General features: G+C 48.7%; 1 protein-coding gene across 3 annotated transcripts in view; it reads left to right on the forward strand.

Annotated features, from left to right (window-relative positions):
• Nucleotides 1-17,077, forward strand: part of Nxn (nucleoredoxin) — a 160,858-nt gene that overhangs the window by 60,145 nt on the left and 83,636 nt on the right. The window contains exon 1 of one of the 3 annotated variants that reach the window (XM_052756004.1): nt 9,606-9,807. The exons of the other annotated variants lie outside the window; for them this stretch is intronic. Within the exon in view, the coding sequence (XP_052611964.1) occupies nt 9,688-9,807 (120 nt within the window). The 5' untranslated portion in view covers nt 9,606-9,687. Of the gene's footprint in view, nt 1-9,605; nt 9,808-17,077 lie in introns of those variants that run through there. 3 annotated transcript variants of the gene reach the window in all.

Genomic DNA, 17,077 nt, shown 5'->3' on the forward strand with positions numbered 1-17,077 from the left:
AGCAGTCTGATAGCCAGAGGGAGCAGCACAAGGGTCCCTGGCAGGATGGTCACACCTGGGTTCCAGACACTAATTGGTCTTAAAGACTGAACGGAGCTGGTTAAGCAGGAGGGCCTGGCTCTTCCTCTCTAATTTTCTTTACAGCCTTAAATGTTTCCTACCAGTGGCAAGACCATGTTTACCGTGTGCTAATGAATGTCCTCATCTTTAAAAGAGGAGGTAAGCCAGGAGTGCCTACTCTCCTGTACTCTCAGGTACCTAGAGACTGAGTCAGGAGGCTCATGAGTTTGAGGCCCGTCTGGGATAGATTGGAAGGTAGGAGACTCTTATGGGGAGTTGGGGGAAGAATGAAGGAGAATTGGAATAAATAATTCTTGTTGTGTTTCAAAATTCTATGGGAAAATTGGGTTGTTTTTTATATACCTGATGGCTGTATGGATGAACAGACAGTGGATTGCTTGGGGAACTGGCCGACTAGCTCTGGAGGCTGAAAAGGTTCCGTGAGCTGGAGACCCTAGGATGCTGCAGATGTGGCAGCATCAGTCCAGGCCTGAAAACCTCAGAAGCTGGAATACAGGTGTCAGTCTATGGGCAGAAACTTGAGAAACTGGTGGGCCATTTGTGAGGGTCCTAGAGTCCAAAGACAGCAAAGCCTAGAGTTTCGAATGTCCAAAGACCAGGAGAGATGGAGAGAACTTTTCCCTGTGCGTTTGTTCTCTGCCAGGGCCCCTGATCGTTTGGTACCTGCCCTCACTGAGGGTGCCTTTCCCACTCAGCTCACCGACTTGCAAACCAGACTTCTGGAAACACACAGAGATGTACCCTATTAGTTATCTACATGTTCCTTACTTGGGATGGGCACCGAGCTAACCATCCTTGTCTCTGTAGAGCCCCTCACCGATTTCACAGCCTGAGGTAATCGGCTGGCTTCTCCAGGTGCTCCTAGGATTGATAGACACAGCTGGAGGAAGTGGGGTGGGTAGGTCTCATGCTAAATGCTCACCAGTGGTGGCAGAAAAGCAACTGAGTAATGTGTGTGATGGCGAGTGTCAGTTGTCAGCTTGACAAAAATCTACAATCACGTGGGAGGTGAGACTCTGAATGGGGAGGATTGTCTTGATACTTATATAACGTGTAGGAACCGGCGCAGTGGGGGCGGCGCCATTTCCCTGGACTGTATAAATGGAAAAGGGGAACTGAGCAGCAGCATGCATTCATTGCGCTTTTCTTGACTGTGGGTGTAAGGTGTCCAGCCACTTCCAGCTCATGTCGGCCCGGCCTCCCCACCAAGATGGACTGTACTTTGAATTGTGAGTGAAAATAAACCCCTTCTCGTAAACTGTTTTTATCAGAGTTTTTTGTTGTTGTTGTTGTTTTTTTTTTTTGTTTTTTGTTTTTTTTTTTTTTTTATCACAGCAACAGGGAAATTAAGACAATGTTGAAACAGAGTGAGAGAGATGCAGCCCCAGGGACATTCATTACTTAAGAGGTGTGGAAGTAATTTGGGATACGGGATAAAAGACAACACTTAAAAGAGGTAGTAGCTTCAAGGCACCTGGAAACCCAGAATTCAGGAGATGGAGACAGGAAGATCAAGAGTTAAATGCTAGCCTGGGCTACATAAGAATCTGTCAGAACCCCACTCTACTCAAAAAAAAAAAAAAGGTAGCTTTGGGGAATGAAAAGAAACAGAAGGATCATACTTTACCACATTTCTATAAAAACTACTTCATTTTGTTTTATACCAAAGCTATGATATTAGCTAAATTATGTTATTTTAAAATACAATTTTTATCCAGGCAATGGCCCACATCTGAGGTCCCAGCCACTCTGGAGGCTGAAAAGAGGATCACTTGAACCCAGTAGTTCAGCAGCAGTGTGAGCCATTCAGCAAGACCCTGTCATAAAACAAACATGCCAGTGTGGTGGTGCGCACCCGGGGTCCTAGCATTTAGAATTGAATGCCCTTGTCATGATAGATCCCTACCTTCAGTTCCAGGCCATACTTTACCTCAAAACCAAAAACCCAACAGCCACCAAACCAGCAGGCAAACAAAACATTTTTAGTCTATTTGGAAGCCTAGTAAAGAAAAGAGACAGGGAAAGATTGACTGAAAAGTCCGTCTACCTGTGCGGTAGACGCACGGTGCTGGCACTGAGTAGTGACTCTGAAAGCCCGGAACCGCAGCACCAACTGAGAATGTATTGAAACTGCGAATTCTTGGACTCCAGCCCAGCCCACCTTCCCTTCTCAATCAGAAACTGCACTGGGGCCCAGGAATTTTCATCTTGACAAGCTCTCCAGGCTTCCCCTTGCCCCACAGTGCTGGGGATGGGGGAATAGAGCTCACACATCCTGGGCAAAGTGCTCTACCACTGAGCAGCCACCCCAGCGTGACTCTGATGCAGATCCAGCTTGAAAGGAACAGGTCTTGAGCAAATTAGACAAGGCTAGTTTCCTACACCAACATCATGCCCTGAGGTAAGTGCTAAGAGCCTGCAGGGGACCCTTCTAAGAACAAATTTAGGGCCAGTGAGATGGCTCAGTGAGTCAAGAAAGGTGCTTGCCACCAGGCCTGACCACCTGAGTTTGATCCCTGGGACCAAAGGTGGGAGGACAGACCTGACTCCCCAAAATTGTCCTCTGACCTCTACATGTAACACCCGGGCACATGTGTACCTACTTACCTGCTAGTGTGCACATGCACACACACAAATAAATATAATAAAATTGAAAAGAAAACATAAATTTAAAAGACTCTAAAGCTAGCTAGCTACCCTGGGGTTAGGACCAGAAAGAAAGGCCACCCCTATGTGAGTGCTGGGGGTGTGTGTGCTGGGAGGGGTGGGCAGCAGAAGGGAAGAGACTTCTGGGAGGTACCCATCTGCCACAGCCATGCAGGCAGTGAGTAGGCGGGGTGACCCCTGGCCAAGCAGCTGAGTGGTTGGGAGTGCCTGGCTGTGGCTGGCTTCTCCTAAGTCATTTGCTATTATAGGGAAGCAAGGAGCCCTTCCTTTTGGCCTCGGACAGCGTTCAGTGGGGCTCTCAGGTGTCCTTTGGCTATTTCTGACTTAGAAGCAAGAGCAGGGAGGCAGTATCTTACCTCCTGTGTATCCTGGGGGTGGGTACCCAGGTCTCCAGAGAACGTCTCGAGCCTTACTCCTGCTTCCGTTTGGAGCTGACCAAGAGGAGCAGCCTCATGTTGGGTGACAGATCCAGAAAAGGTAGTGACCATTACAAGACCATTTCCTTCTACAGAGTGAACAGTAGACACAGGCAGCCTCAGAGTCCTCAACAGCTTGCAAAGCCACTGCTAATTGATCCGATCGTTGTTGGTAGACGAAGTGAAATTTCCCACACCCAGCTTTGTCCTTCTGATTTCTCCACTGTCAGCAGAAGCCCCGAAGAACAGCAAAGTTCTTGGTGTCTTAGCCGGAACAGCTGCCGGCACTAATGACTTAGAATTGTACGCATGTTTTCCTTCTTAGGTAACACATTCCCTAAGTTTATTACCAGCTCCATGAAATAGCTGAACAATGTTAGCTGCTCTGTAGACGGACCACTGATAGCATCCCCGAGAAGGAAGGAAAGAGAATTAAATCCTGACGTTCCAGGAACTGATTTGAAACTGATCTTCATCCTGCCAAAGAGAGAAGGTAGACTGTCTGTCTCCTTTCCTCCAGAGTGCCTGTCATGCAGGTGAGAAAGCAAAATGAAAAAGACAAACGGACCAGGGTCAGTGGGGAGTCTGCAAAGAAAATCCCTGAAGCGAGACCCCAGGTTGGACCTGTTAGGCCAGGTGCAGAGGGAGGGCAGCCTGGGTGGGAAGAAAGACCAAGAAAGAGGAAGCCAAAGGAAGGACCCTATGTTGGGTTCCCTGGGGAGATGCTTCCAGCCAGTGCTGCCTTCTAGAGAGCACTGTGAATGGAAAGGAAACCCAGCAAGATGGAGTGGTGCCCAGCACAGGAGGCTTCATGAGAACTATTGCTGTCCCGAGAGCTTGAGTACAAAGGTGTTTGAGAAGGATTAATGTCATGGTGGGAGAGGCGGAAACCTGAGGAGCTGCAATGGGGTAGACCAACTGTGTTCTTTCTTTCTTACTTGAGCTAACGCTCAGGTAGGCCTCCCTGTCTACCTTGGACACTTGAGTCAAACTTCGTTCTCCTTATCCTTTTGCTATGACTGTATCGCCATTTATAGTTTTCCCGGTTAGACCTGTATTCTTTGGGGCATGTGGTGTGTGTGTGGTGTATGCATACCTATGGTGAGGTGTGCTTGATATGGAAGCCAGATAACACGGAGTGTCTTCCTCTACCACCTTTTCTTTCTTTCTTTTTTGAGACAGGGTCTCACTCTGTAGCCCTGGCTGTCCTGAAACTCCTATGTAGACCAGGCTAGCTTCAAACACACAGTTCTGCCTGCCTCTGCCTCCCGGATGCGGAGATTGAAGGTGTGCCACCGTGCCAGGCTCTACTTGCTCTCGTTGTTTTATGTGACTGTGTCCCTAGTCCCCATCCTTTCTTCCCCCAACACGCTGGTATTTTGAGAGGGGCTCTCTTTGTAGCGGGGGCTGGCCCCGAACTCACAGTCCTCTTGCTTCTGTCTTCAAGTGCTGAGATTCCAGATGTGTGCCATCATGCCTAACTCTTCCTCTGAACGTAAATTTCGACAATGTGTTTTTCCTAGTCTGCTGGGACTTTCCAGGCCTCCACCATTCTAGATTGGACCTGCCTGCTCCACAGCTGTCATCCTGGAACTTTCTCCGAGCATTTTCCTGAGTTGGCTTTCCAATGGGTTCCACTCTAACTCCAGTCACTGATTTGGTTCAAGCATTTTCCTTTATTTATTTGTTTGTTTATTTATTTATTTATTTATTTATTTATTTATTTATTTGCCCATATACTTAAAAGCGTTACCAAGGAGATCTTACAGAACAGAATGCATTTTTGAATGCAGAACTTTAAAATTTAGTGTGTGAGTTCAGCATAGGTTGAGTGTAAATGAGAATCAGCTGTCTTTGGATGAAACACTACTACGCAGTTTTGTTTTGTTTTTAAAGAAGATTAAAAACGGAAATGAAGCCAGGATCCCAAATGTGCCTCTTTGCAGAGTGGCCCAGCTGCTTTCCAGGCTTCATTGTCAGCGCCTTCCGCTTGGGTCGCCCTGGAATTGGAGCTGCCTGGAGGGGCCGAGGGGGACAAGGTATGGTGGGAAATGCTCAATCAGGATTAACCCAGATCCTGAGTTGAAATCCTGGCTTTGGTTCCTGCTAGCCAGTTGCTGTCCCTCACACTATGCACAGGAAGTCCAGCCTTGCTGGACGGTCGGGAGGATTAAGTTAACCAGAGGTTAGGGAGGCATGCTGCAGAAAAACCAGGACAGTGTCTGCATACCCACTTATCACTGTGAAGAGCAAAGCCTGTAAAAGCCAAAAGTGAGAGAGGACTGACCTGGAGCTTAAGGCACAGATGGAATGGGTAGTTAATTGGACACCTTCAATAGTGAAAACCAGCATTTCACGACAGGGCTCACCAACTCAAATGCCAGTAGAGGGCCAGGTGGGTGAAGCGAAGGAACTGGGCGGTGTGGTCATGGAGAGTGTGTGAGACATACAGGCAGGGGCATGTGTGTGAGGGTGGAGGTCAGTGCCAGGGCAGAGCTTTGTCTGCACTCACCTGCAGCTGATCACCGCCCACAGCAGCAGGAGCCCATGGTTAGGTCCTCTAAGCTTAAAATCTGTTGGTTTGTTTTGTATCCAAATGTGAAATCAGTTCATTTTTACATGCCCTCGTTCAGGCTCAGACTTCTTCTTAACATTGTGCAAGCCAGACAAAACACATTCACAGTTCACCAAGGCGAGGCCTCGGTCTCACTCCAGGAAAATTAAGTGTAAACGGCAAACAGGTCCTAAAACTGAGTCTTCCTGTTGCGTTTACACAGCTGATCTTAATGCAGGATGGAAGGGATTTGCTTGTCTCCTGCTTTAGTGGTATCTGCACAGGTAATCCATGTGCCCGGCACCTTTTCTCCCAAGGGAAATTAAGAGTAACGTTGAGCTAGCTGAACAGTGGCCAGACGGAACCTGTTCTGAACACAGTGAGAAAGTTCCCTCTGTCAGCAGACACTGAGGTCTATAACTTGATCTTCAAGAATGTGTGGGGTTCAGCTAATTACCAGCTCACCCTACCTCCTAGGTCTCTGTCTTGTCCACAGGGACTCTGTGGGAATCCCATCGCCACCTTCTCTTATGAAGTCAGATATGTCAGGAATCCCGCATGCCTCCAATAGGAGGTAGTTAGGTGTCACTTGTAAAAGGATTGGTAAGACACCCCTCCCTCTCACTACACCTGGGCTCATAAACACATCCTTCCTAGGGAGCACTTTGGGCAGCCGTTCACTCCCAGAAGCCCCTCGTCGGCACCCTATTCTGCTCCTTCCCACAGTCCCCTGCTTTCATTCTTCTGGGGCTTGGCTACAGAGTACTTCAGGCTTCCGATCTGTGGGTTTTCTTGACCTGTGCGGGTTTATCCACTCCTCCCTTGTTCAGTTCTCAGCAGCCCAGGTCTCAGAGAAGGTAACTTTGTTACCACCACAAGCCAGGCGGTGAGATGGTAGGGGATGACGGAAGCTGGGGAGGGTGGGCAGCTGACGGTAGGTAGTATTTTAATTGTCTTACTTTTGGGATTGAGCCAAGGACCCTGTGCTAGAGGCATTGTATTGAAGGATTGATGCCTCTTTTTAGACTGGTTTTCTTCACTTCCGCTTCCTTTTGTTCTCTGCCTCCAGGAGCTCCTGTGCCTCAGATTGGCATGCAGAGCCTCTGTGGGAGACGCTGCTGCCCTCCACAGAGCAGCCCTGGCTAGCATTTCCTTTTTTTTTTTACTTTTGTTTTGAGACAGGGGTGTCTCTTTGTAGCCTTGGCTGCCCTGGCCTTGAACTCACAGAGATCCACCTGCCTCTGCCTCCCAAGTGCAGGGATTAAAAGGCGATTTTTTTTCTCATTATACTTACGTGTATGTGTGTGTCTGCTATGACGGGAGTGTGGGGGTCAGAAGATAACTTGCAGGATGCATGTCTCTCCTCCTACCATATGGATCCCGGGGATGGTGCTCGGTTGTCAGGCAGTGAATGCCTTCCCCCTGAGCCATCCTGCCTGCCCCTGCCTTTCTTTCACCTTCTCTTTCTTTTGCGCTCCCCACCCCTGTCAGATCACACATTCACCTCCTAGAGTCTAGTGAATAGTTTCCGTGCTGCGCTGGGTAGAAGACGGACAAGGGCTAGCTCGGCACACCTTCACTGCCCAGCATGAGGGTCTGCGAATATCAGGAATATATGGGAGAGTGCTGTCGCCAGAGAGGGAGGCGGAAGAATAAAATGCACCATCGACAGACAGCATGTGCTGGAATCGGTAGCTGTAACACTGTCTTGACTCTGAGAGCCTCGAGCATTCCCGAAGGTTCCTGACAGGTAGTCATTTGTAATTTTGCTGAGACAGGTTTGAGCTGTGGCTCTGTTGTAACTCCTAAGTAATTAAAACCTCCTTTGTGGAAAATCGCTCTTTTCAAAAGAGAAGCTGCTGCTGCTGCTGCTGCTGCTATTCAGTGGTGGGGAGGTGAGGGGTGGGGGTGGGAAGGCAGAGATATCCAAAGAAGTTATCGGTTTGTGCCAGAAAAAGAGTTCGGGACACACTGAAGACTAGAATGATGGATTTTGCTGGGTTGGGTATTAGGGCCACCCTCATACTTACTCCCTGGGGAATAAGGATGTTTATTCAGTGTTGCAGGGACTGGAGACTGGGCGGAACTGACTGGGGGGAGCTAGCTCTGGAGAAAGCTTAACATGGGGTTGACTTACGATGGATTATGAACATGCAAAAAAAAAATCAGTAAAAGCTGAAAGATTTATATGATCTGAAGAGAAGGGGTTGAGGACATGAGAACATGGTCCACAGAGTCAACTAAGCAGGCTCGTAGGGGCTCACAGAGACTGACGCAACAATTCCGACCCCTGCATGGGTCTGCATTAGGTCCCCTGCATGTATGTCATGGTTGTGTAGCTTGGTCGTGTTGTCCTTAACAGTGGGTAGGGGCTGCCTCTGGCTCTTATGCCTGCACTTCGGACCCTTTTCCTCCTGCTGGGTTGGCTTGTCCCACCTTGATATGAGGGTTTGTGCCATATTGTAATTTGTTATGCCGTGTTCACTTGGTATCCTGGAAAGGCCTGCTCTTTTCTGAAGAGAAATGGCAGAGGAGTGGACCTAGGGGAGAGGGGAGGTGGGAAGGGTGGTTAGGAGGAGTGGTGGGAGGGGACACTGTGGTCGGGATGTATTGTATGAGAGAATAATTTTTTAAAAAGGAGGCTGGAGCTACTGGTCAATGATACAATTCTTATGTAGCATGCACTAAGGGAGAGAGAGAGGGGGAAAGAGGGAGAGAGAGAGAGGCCAGAGGTCTCCACAGCTTGTTCTGACCACACAGATTCGGGGACTTCCAAAGCCATCTGGATGCTCTGCTTGGGAATGTGAGGCTCTGCATGCTCCTGTCAGTGGACACGTTCAGGCAGGTGCTGCATGGCCAGCTGTCAAGGGTACTGTGGAGGAAACTCCTGCCTTTGAGTTCTGGGAGCCTCAGCTCTGACGCTCCGCTTTCCGTATCTCTTCATTACTGTCCGTCCGCTCTTCTGTCTCTCAAGAGCATGTGTGTATTGCTCAGACTCGAAACCAGGGCAGGTGTTCTCCCCTGAACTACACCTCATCCTCCTTTTCTTTCTGTGCCCTAGAGCAGCCAGAGACTGTGTGGGGCCGAAAGCAGCGAAGGTTTATGGTCCTTACCTGAAGATCTGGCTGTTCCCAGGGCCCGGGGCTCACTTCAAAGCAGCCTGTTTCTTTCCCCATCTCCTTTTAAAGCCCAGACTGCCACATTGCCTGTCTTCAGCTCTGTGTAACTGTAGCTCTTGCCTGCCTAGCTTGGCGGTCTTTTTTTTTTGAGAGCGATAGAAGTTTAGCAGGTGAAAGTAATTTACGCCTAAAGTGTGAATGAGGCTTGGTCTTTGAATGTTTGCATTTTAAAATGAAATGAGGCTTGAGGGTTGCCAGGGGCCAGGGAAGCAGGGGAATGGGGAGTTAGCGTTTAATGGGGACGGGTTTCCGGCTGGGAAGATGAAACGCTCCGGAGCAGATGGTAGGGCGAACGCCCTTCGTGTCACTGAGCTGTGCACATCCCAACGGTGAAGATGGTAAAAATTATGTTATGTATATTTTGCCACAAAAATATTAAAAGTCAGCCAGGCATGGTGGAGTGTGCCTGTAATCGGGCAGAAGGGTTACAGGTTTCAGGTCATTCTCTGCTACATAGTGAATTCAAGGTCCGCCTTGTCTCAAAAAACTGAGGGAGGGCGAGAGAGAGGGAGAAGCAGAGGGAGAGGGAAGGAGAGAAAGAGAGCTCACATTATCAAGAGATCGAGATCACAGAATTGTGGGTAGGCAAGCACTCTTCAAGTGCCGTCTCTAGCAGCCCCGCCTCCCCCCTCCCCCGCCCCATCAAGCTGTGGAAGTAAGCAGGTAGAAGCAGCAGCCGGTGGCAGCCTCTAATATTGACTGGTCCCTGTGCCAGCTTTCCACATCCTGACCCTTGGCAGCAGCCAGCTTGTACAGCTCTCAGCCTTGGGTCTCAGACCCTGGGCCCTTGATGGCTGTCTGGACTGCTGGTGGCCAGGGCCTGCAGATCGTCCTCTCTGGTACTTTCTGTGAGCTTCCTACTCTCCTGTCAGCTCGGCTTCTGCCTCCTTTCTTCACATCCTGGCCACACGTGAGCTGTTCAGCTGTTCCTCCAGTCGTCAGTGGCCACTGCTACATAGCTTGGGGTTTTTGTCTCTGTCAGGTGGGACAGCATTTGAGTGTCAGGATACTGGAGGGCTGTTCGGGAAGCAGGCATTGACTGTGGCCTGGATTGTTCTGGCACAGGCACCTCACTGGGAGGAGGGTCCCTGTGGATGGATGGGGTCCTTAGAGAGGATCAAGTCTGTGGGAGTAGTGGCACCACACTTGTGTTGCCCGACAGGTTCAGGGGAGCGGGGCTGAGGCTGACGTAGGCTGCCACCTCTTTAGCTGATGAGCAGCTGCACCCAGCCTCTGCCTTGCTGATTCTGCAGCAGGCAAACAGTGGTTACTGGGAGGCCAGGGCCGGGAGCTCAGGACTGGATGCTGGTTGCAAGCAAGGCTGTTTGGGTACCTGGGGTGGGTACCGTGAGCTAGGCACTAGCAGCCAGGCCTGTGTTGCTGGTTGACCTGGTTGAAGATTCTTTTGTGCTCTGGGTTTAGGAACACATTCTGGGCTGTTGAGCAGCTCAGTTTTGGGTTCAGAAGGTGGGCCCCGAGTGGTTGCAGCAGCAGGTAGGAGTTCACACTGTCCCAGGCCATGTGCACTTTCCGTGGAGGTCAGGCCCTGGGGACGCTGTGCACTCAGGTTGGCTCTTGGCTCTTGCTCAGTGGTGGAGGTGATGTGATGCCCTTGGCACCCCCGATGCCACCACCTCCCCTGCGTCTCGGCTGCTGCTTTCTTTATGTTTCCAGTTCAGCCTGCACTAGTGAGAGTAGGCGAGGAGAGACCACTTCCGAGTCTGCTGTAATGGCCCTGGTTCCAGTTTAATTTCTGTTGCTGTGATGAAACACCCTGGCCAAAAAAGCCACGGAGGGGAGGAAGGGTTAATCTGGCTTGCAATTGCAGAGAACAGTTCGTTCCTGCAGGGAAGTCAAGGCAGGGTCTTACAAGCATCCCGTCCACAGAATAAGCATGTACATCCTGGCCTGCTGCTGTGCTCCGCTAGCTAGCTTCACTCTTAAAAAAAAAAAAAAATGCCTATTAGTGTGTGTGCATGTGTGTGCAGAGAGAGAAAGATTGGGGCGATGGGAAGGTCAGGTGACAACTTGGGGGGCTCAGTTCTCCCCTTTTTTCCACTTGGGCCCCGAGGATGGAACTCAGGTAGTCACACTTTTGGCACAAGCACTTTTACCCACCGAGTCATCTTGCTGGTCCTAGCTTTCTTCACTCCTACACATCCAGGGCCCAGTCCATGAAGTCGTGCCACCAACATTCAGGGTGGGCCTCCCTACCTCAACTAGCAATCAAGAGAATCCCCCACAGACCAAGCTGATCTCCATAATTCCTCGGAAAACATTTTCCCCAGGTGATTCTAAGTGGTGTCAAGTTGACAGTTAAAACTAACCAGCACAGGCCCGTTGTCCCCACGCCAGGGGAGGTAGCGTTGAAAGAGTGCTGACCCAGGATGAGCCTAAGCAACCTGCTTATGTAGCCCAAGAGGAGATGTTTGGACCAGATAGTCTTTTGTTTGTCCAAGCACAGTTTTGCATCTAGCACCAATCATAGTAATTGAGACTTGTGTTGTGGACCAGTCATGGCCTTGCTGCCTGCCATAGTACTCACTCGGTCGGGGGAAGTGCTTCTCTCCGACTGAAGTGGGCGGGGCTCATTCAGGCTTGTGATAGCGAGAAGATTGATTAGACTGTCCTGACAGTCCTGGTCGGGGCTGTGCTTTCATGAGGCAGGACAGTCAACTGCAGTGTTTTGCATGGTTGTCTCACAGCATTGGTGGGGTGATCCAGATGGCTGATGGCATAGGGTAGCCTGGCTGGCTATACCACTGATAGTCCTTTTACACTAAGTAGTTTGGGCACGAAGGAACAGTCTAATAGCTGTTCATTAGGGAGTCAAGTTATCCAGGGTTTTTCTTATTTAAAGAAAATGAACATCAGGAGTGCTTGCAATATACACATAAGGAGCATTATTAGCAGCTATTTTAACAGATTTTAATGATGTTTTACCAATGCTTAACACCTGCCTAGTGCCCGGGAGAATAGTGTCTTGCCATCATATCTCAGTAGTGCTTCTCTGGAAGTCAAACCTCCAGCATATGGGCCTTTGGGAAGACATCCCAGTTCCAAACTTCAACAATAATTCTTTTTAAAAATTCAAGAGCAGCGCTAAACCACACAAACTGTTGCGTGCTTTTTGTCTACTCTGCGTGAGGCGTATCTTGAGCCATCAAATATGCATTGGCATCATTAAACAGCCGTTCCCCATGCCCTTGTTTCTGATCCCAGATAAGGTCGTCTTCCCAGCGCCGAGCCTACCCTGAGGTTTCCTGGACAGTTCTTTCGGAGCTTCTGACAGGATGTGTTGGAGATAGTCTGGTGTCTATCTCTTCGTGAGAATGTAAACTCTATGAAGAGAGGCATCGTGTGTCCCTAGCTCTCTGTTTCATCCCTAGGGTACCAAGCGGTATCCAGAAGGCTGTAGGTGAATTCTCAAACAGTGAATTAGAGTACATTGTTAAATGTCTCATTTTCTGATTTTTGCTCAGATACAGTGTCTCTTAAGACTGTGCAACTCCACAGTTGTCCTTAAAATCCCTGACTCAGGGCTGGAAAGATGGCTAAGTGGTGGCAGTGCACACCACTCTTCCAGCAGACCCGCTTGATTCCCAGCACCCGCATCCAGAGGCTGACACCACCTGGAACTCCAGCTCCAGAGATCTGACACCCTTTTCTGGTCTCCAGGCATCTGCATTCACATGCCTGCACTCACACATAATTAAAAACAAAAAACAAGATATATATAGTTAAAAAAAAAACAAATTGGCAATTGGGGTACATGCCTGTTCCCCTACTACTCGGGAAAGCAGAGGCAGGAGAAATTTGAGTTCCAGGCTAGTGTGGGCCATGAAATATGGCCCTATTTCAAAACACAGTAAATGAATAAATATTCGTAAATATCTGGGGCGTCCCAGCTGGTCTTCTGTGTATGCTGGAATCCCGAAGAAGTAGGCTCCAATGCCAGTGAAGGAATGGATGTGCTGACAGGAGAGGGCAAGCAGACAAAGGAAACCTTTCTTCTTCCAGCAGCAGGTGTGGCCGGATTAAAGGTGTGCCTTCCCACCTCAAGATTTGGATTAAAGGTGTGTGTCATTCCACCTCAAGATCCTGATCCAAAGCCTATACCTTCCAATCTCAAGATCCAGATCATGCTGTCTTTCTGCCTCAAGATCCAGATCACAGATGTGCCCCTCTATTTCTGGATTGTAGTTTATTCTGTATATAGTCATGTTGACAATTACGAATAGCCATCACACCCAGCCTCAAAAACAAAACGAATATTTTATTTACGTGTTTGAGTGTTTTGCCTGAATGTATGTTTGTGTACCATGTGCATGTCTGTCTGGTACCCATGGAGACCAGAGAGGGTGTCAGATCCTTTGGAACTGGAGTTAGAGATGGTTGACGGCTGCCATGTGGGTGCTGGGGATCAAATCAGGTCCCGTGGAAGAGCAATCAGCGCTCTTAACCACTGACCTATCTCTCCAGCTCTCTTTAAGACACAACTGGGGCCAGCAAGATGGCTCAGTGGATGTAGATGCCTGCCATCAAACCTAATGGCCAGAGTGTGACCCCAGGAATCCATGTAAAGGACACAACTGACTCCTTCAAGTTGTCTCCTGCCTTCCTTGTATACAGTGGCACAACATGTATGCACGTGCGTATGCACATACCCTAATAAGTGCATTTAAGAAATCAGTTGTCTATAAAAATACCTCAGGGGCAGCAGAGATGGCTCCATGGTTAAGATTAGCACTTGCTACTCTTCCAGTAGACACAAGTTCAGTCCCCAGCACCCATGATGAGTGACTTGACACTCATCCCCAGTTCTAGGGGATCCAACACATATATATGGTATACACACACACACACACACACACACACACACACACACACACACACACACACAAATAAATAAAAATAATTTTAAAAACCTGAAAGTTAAATGCGTTTAGTATGTTTTCAATTTTTGAAATAATACATACTTTCTATAGAATTTTTCTGGGCTCTGGAGTAATTTAAATAGCACGATAATTATTGTTCCTTAGAAATTGTAAAGAAATTATCCATGAAGCTGTCTGATCCTGGTGCCTTTTTAGACAGGTGGCAATATATGGATAGTCTGTGAATTTTATCCTTAAGTTTTTGTTTTTCCTCTTAAGTTAGGTTTAGGTTTTTTGTTTTGTTTGGTTTTTTGAGACAGGGTTTCTCTGTATATCCCTGGCTGTCCTGGAACTCACTCTGTAGACCAGGCTGTCCTTGAACTCAGAGATCTGCTTGCCTCTGCCTTCTGAGTGCTGGGATTCAAGGTATGTGCCACCACTGTCCAGCCAGTTTTTATTTTTTTATATTTTCTTCTGAGATGATCCGTTTCACCCAAATGAACCCCTAATGGTAGAATTTTGAGAATAGTTTTATGGATTTTGAGAATAATTTTAGAAGCAGAATTTTCAGGCTTCACCAGGCCATGAAAGAACGGTTAACATGGCAGCCACCAGGTGAAGCACAGGTGACTGAAGATGGGGGAACCTAATTTGGGGGGAATAAAAAAAAGGTAGGAATGTATTAAGCAAGCACACCCCATATAAGAACCTGAGAATCTTCTGGAAGGAGATGCTGAATACAGTAAGCCTTTAAGTCATGTGTGGAAATGGCCTGGAACTCCTGTTTCCTCACAGTCCCAGCCTTATCTAAAGTCTCCTTGAAGGCTGGATGATAGATAGCCACCCCTGCTACGTCATACCAGCCTGTCATTTGGGAGCTGGTACTATGCTGCTGGGTAATGGGGGTAGCTAGTGCCTACCTGAGGGTTCTTGGGATTAGATGAGCTGCAAAAGTCCGCACGCCCACTTAATGGTTATTGTCATGACTTCCCTGTACTGAACACTACAAAGTACCCATTGGGGACACATCGGACAAATGACAGAGGCCTGCTTTGAGGGCTCATTGCATGTATGAAGACACAGAGGTAGTAGTAAGTTCGGGGAAAACTCACTTGGAGGGTCCCTTGGGTGTAGGCAGGTAGAGACCGTGGGGCAGACTGAGTCCAGAAGAGACACCATGTGAGCCATGCACGAAGTCATGGACAATCCAGGTCCTGTCTGAGTTGGAGAGCACATGAGTTCACTTTAAAAAGAAAAAGGCTGAGGGTGTCCCCTGCAGCCTCAGCCTTTGGGGACGGGCAGAGGGGCGGGTGTGGGAGCCAGGAGAAGTGAGGGGCCATTTCCTGAAGAGCTGGAGGGTGGTGCTTTCAGGTGACAGAGGGGACTTTGCCATGAGATGGCGGTGGTAGCCTCATGGAGAGACGATGGCCATGGACCACATCACCTCAGAAAAGTCCACCTGCAGGTTGCAGCAGGGTCAGCTGGGGAGAGACGATGGCCCTGGGGAGAAAGAAAACTTAGGGCTCCGGGCCTCACCAGTGCTTTTCATCCCAGCATTGCGTTTCCTGTGAGCGGGAGGGATTCAGGGAACCTTTAGCTGCCGTCTTCCTCACTTTCCTCCTGACAGAATGTGAAAATAACCCTCGTCAAGACCAGCCATCTGGCCCAGGGTTTGGCGTCTGTGTTTGTGGCACAAAAGACCAGGTCCAGCACAGCCCCCTTTCACTCTTTGATTACAGCAAAGGAGAAGGCCCCGGTGTTTGAGGAGAGTGAGAGTGTGTTTTCTGGAGTCTCGTTTGTTTGTTTGCTTTTGGCTCGTCCTCCTAGAGGCTGTTTGCTGATTTAGACACGAAGCCTTGTTTTGTTTTGTATTGTTTTTAAATGACAGTGATACTTCACTTAAGCTATAAATGAATTCCTGTTGTGTGCCAGGCTTTTTCCATGAAGCAAGAGCTCCATAAACGTCTTGTTATTCATGAGAGGTTGACTCCAGCATGTCAACAACATTTTCTGCCACTTGCGTGCTCTTCTCTTTGTTTGGGATGTGAATTCCACCCTGTCTGTTCTGTGTGTCCCTGAAAGTCAGCTTAGCCATCACGCAAAGACAGCGTCAGAAGCCGGGCTTGGTGGGCCTGTGCTTATAATCTTAGCAGTCAGGAGTCTGAGGCAGGAGGATCTAAGGTTGAGGCCAGCCTGGGCTGCATAGTGAAGCCCTACATAAGATAAAATAATATAAACAATGTTTTACACAGGAACGTTAGCACCTTCTTGTAACACGGTGACAGTCTGTTACAGAGGTGGGACCTGGGTCTTTTTTCTCCAGGACATTGAACAGAGCAGGAAAATCCTTCTGAAGTGGGTGAGACATGAGGTGGGTCTGTGCCAAGTCCTTGGTGGCCTGCAGCCATCAGCACTTGAGTTCAGAAAGGACGGAGAGTGAAGATGGGTCAGGAGTAAGATGGCGGCATGATCAGGGAGTACCAGCCAGCTCCGGAGGGCCAGGAAGAGCTGGGCCAGTTGCTGCACATGCCACCTGTGGCTTGACTTTAGTTTCAGGTATTCAGAGACTTGGAGCCACAGACATGGAGCACCCCATCGCCATGTTGACTCACACGCGAACCAGCCATCCCACTGGAGGCAAAGTCTGTTTGATTTGTTACTCCGGCGTGTATCACAGAAAACACAGGAGTGTCTAATAAATGTGATTCATGGCCAAAGATAAAGACCACTGAAAAGATCTGCCTTTGGCTTGGTTTGAAAACTTCCAAGGATGAGATGAGAGTGGTGACCAGCCTTGATGCCTGTGGGCTGCTGTAATTTATGAGCGTAATGTGGAGGTCTTAGTGCTCTGTAGCAGTCTGGGACAGCGGAAACTGGGGCGGGGGGGGGGGGGTCGTCTTTGGGCACTTAGCAGATAAGGTAGCTGGGGTTCAGTTTCGTGTTCACCAGGAGGGACTGTCTTCCACCCACATCCTGAAATCCTTTTAGTTTTATTTGGGTTTTGTCACAGAGCAGGGCTGAGATTTTAATCCAGGGCCTTGCGCATGCTAAGTGCATGCTCCAACACTGAACGACACCCCCAGCCTTCCTTAGTTTTAAAGTTTTGGATGTTTGTTTCACTGCCTTTTTTTTCAGTTCAGTAAATCTGAAATTTAATACGTTGATCTTACTTAAAACAAGAGAGTTAACCTTTAATCATTTCCAAAAGCCCTCTGCAAGGGAAGGTTGTAGTCTAAGTTAATTTCATTTTCTGCGGGGTAAGAGCAGAAAAGGCTAAAAACGCATCCCGAGCCACAGGGACCT

Source organism: Peromyscus californicus, unplaced genomic scaffold (genome assembly GCF_007827085.1).
Source record: "Peromyscus californicus insignis strain IS unplaced genomic scaffold, ASM782708v3 Scaffold_3__1_contigs__length_106647218, whole genome shotgun sequence".
Classification (NCBI taxonomy): domain Eukaryota; kingdom Metazoa; phylum Chordata; class Mammalia; order Rodentia; family Cricetidae; genus Peromyscus; species Peromyscus californicus.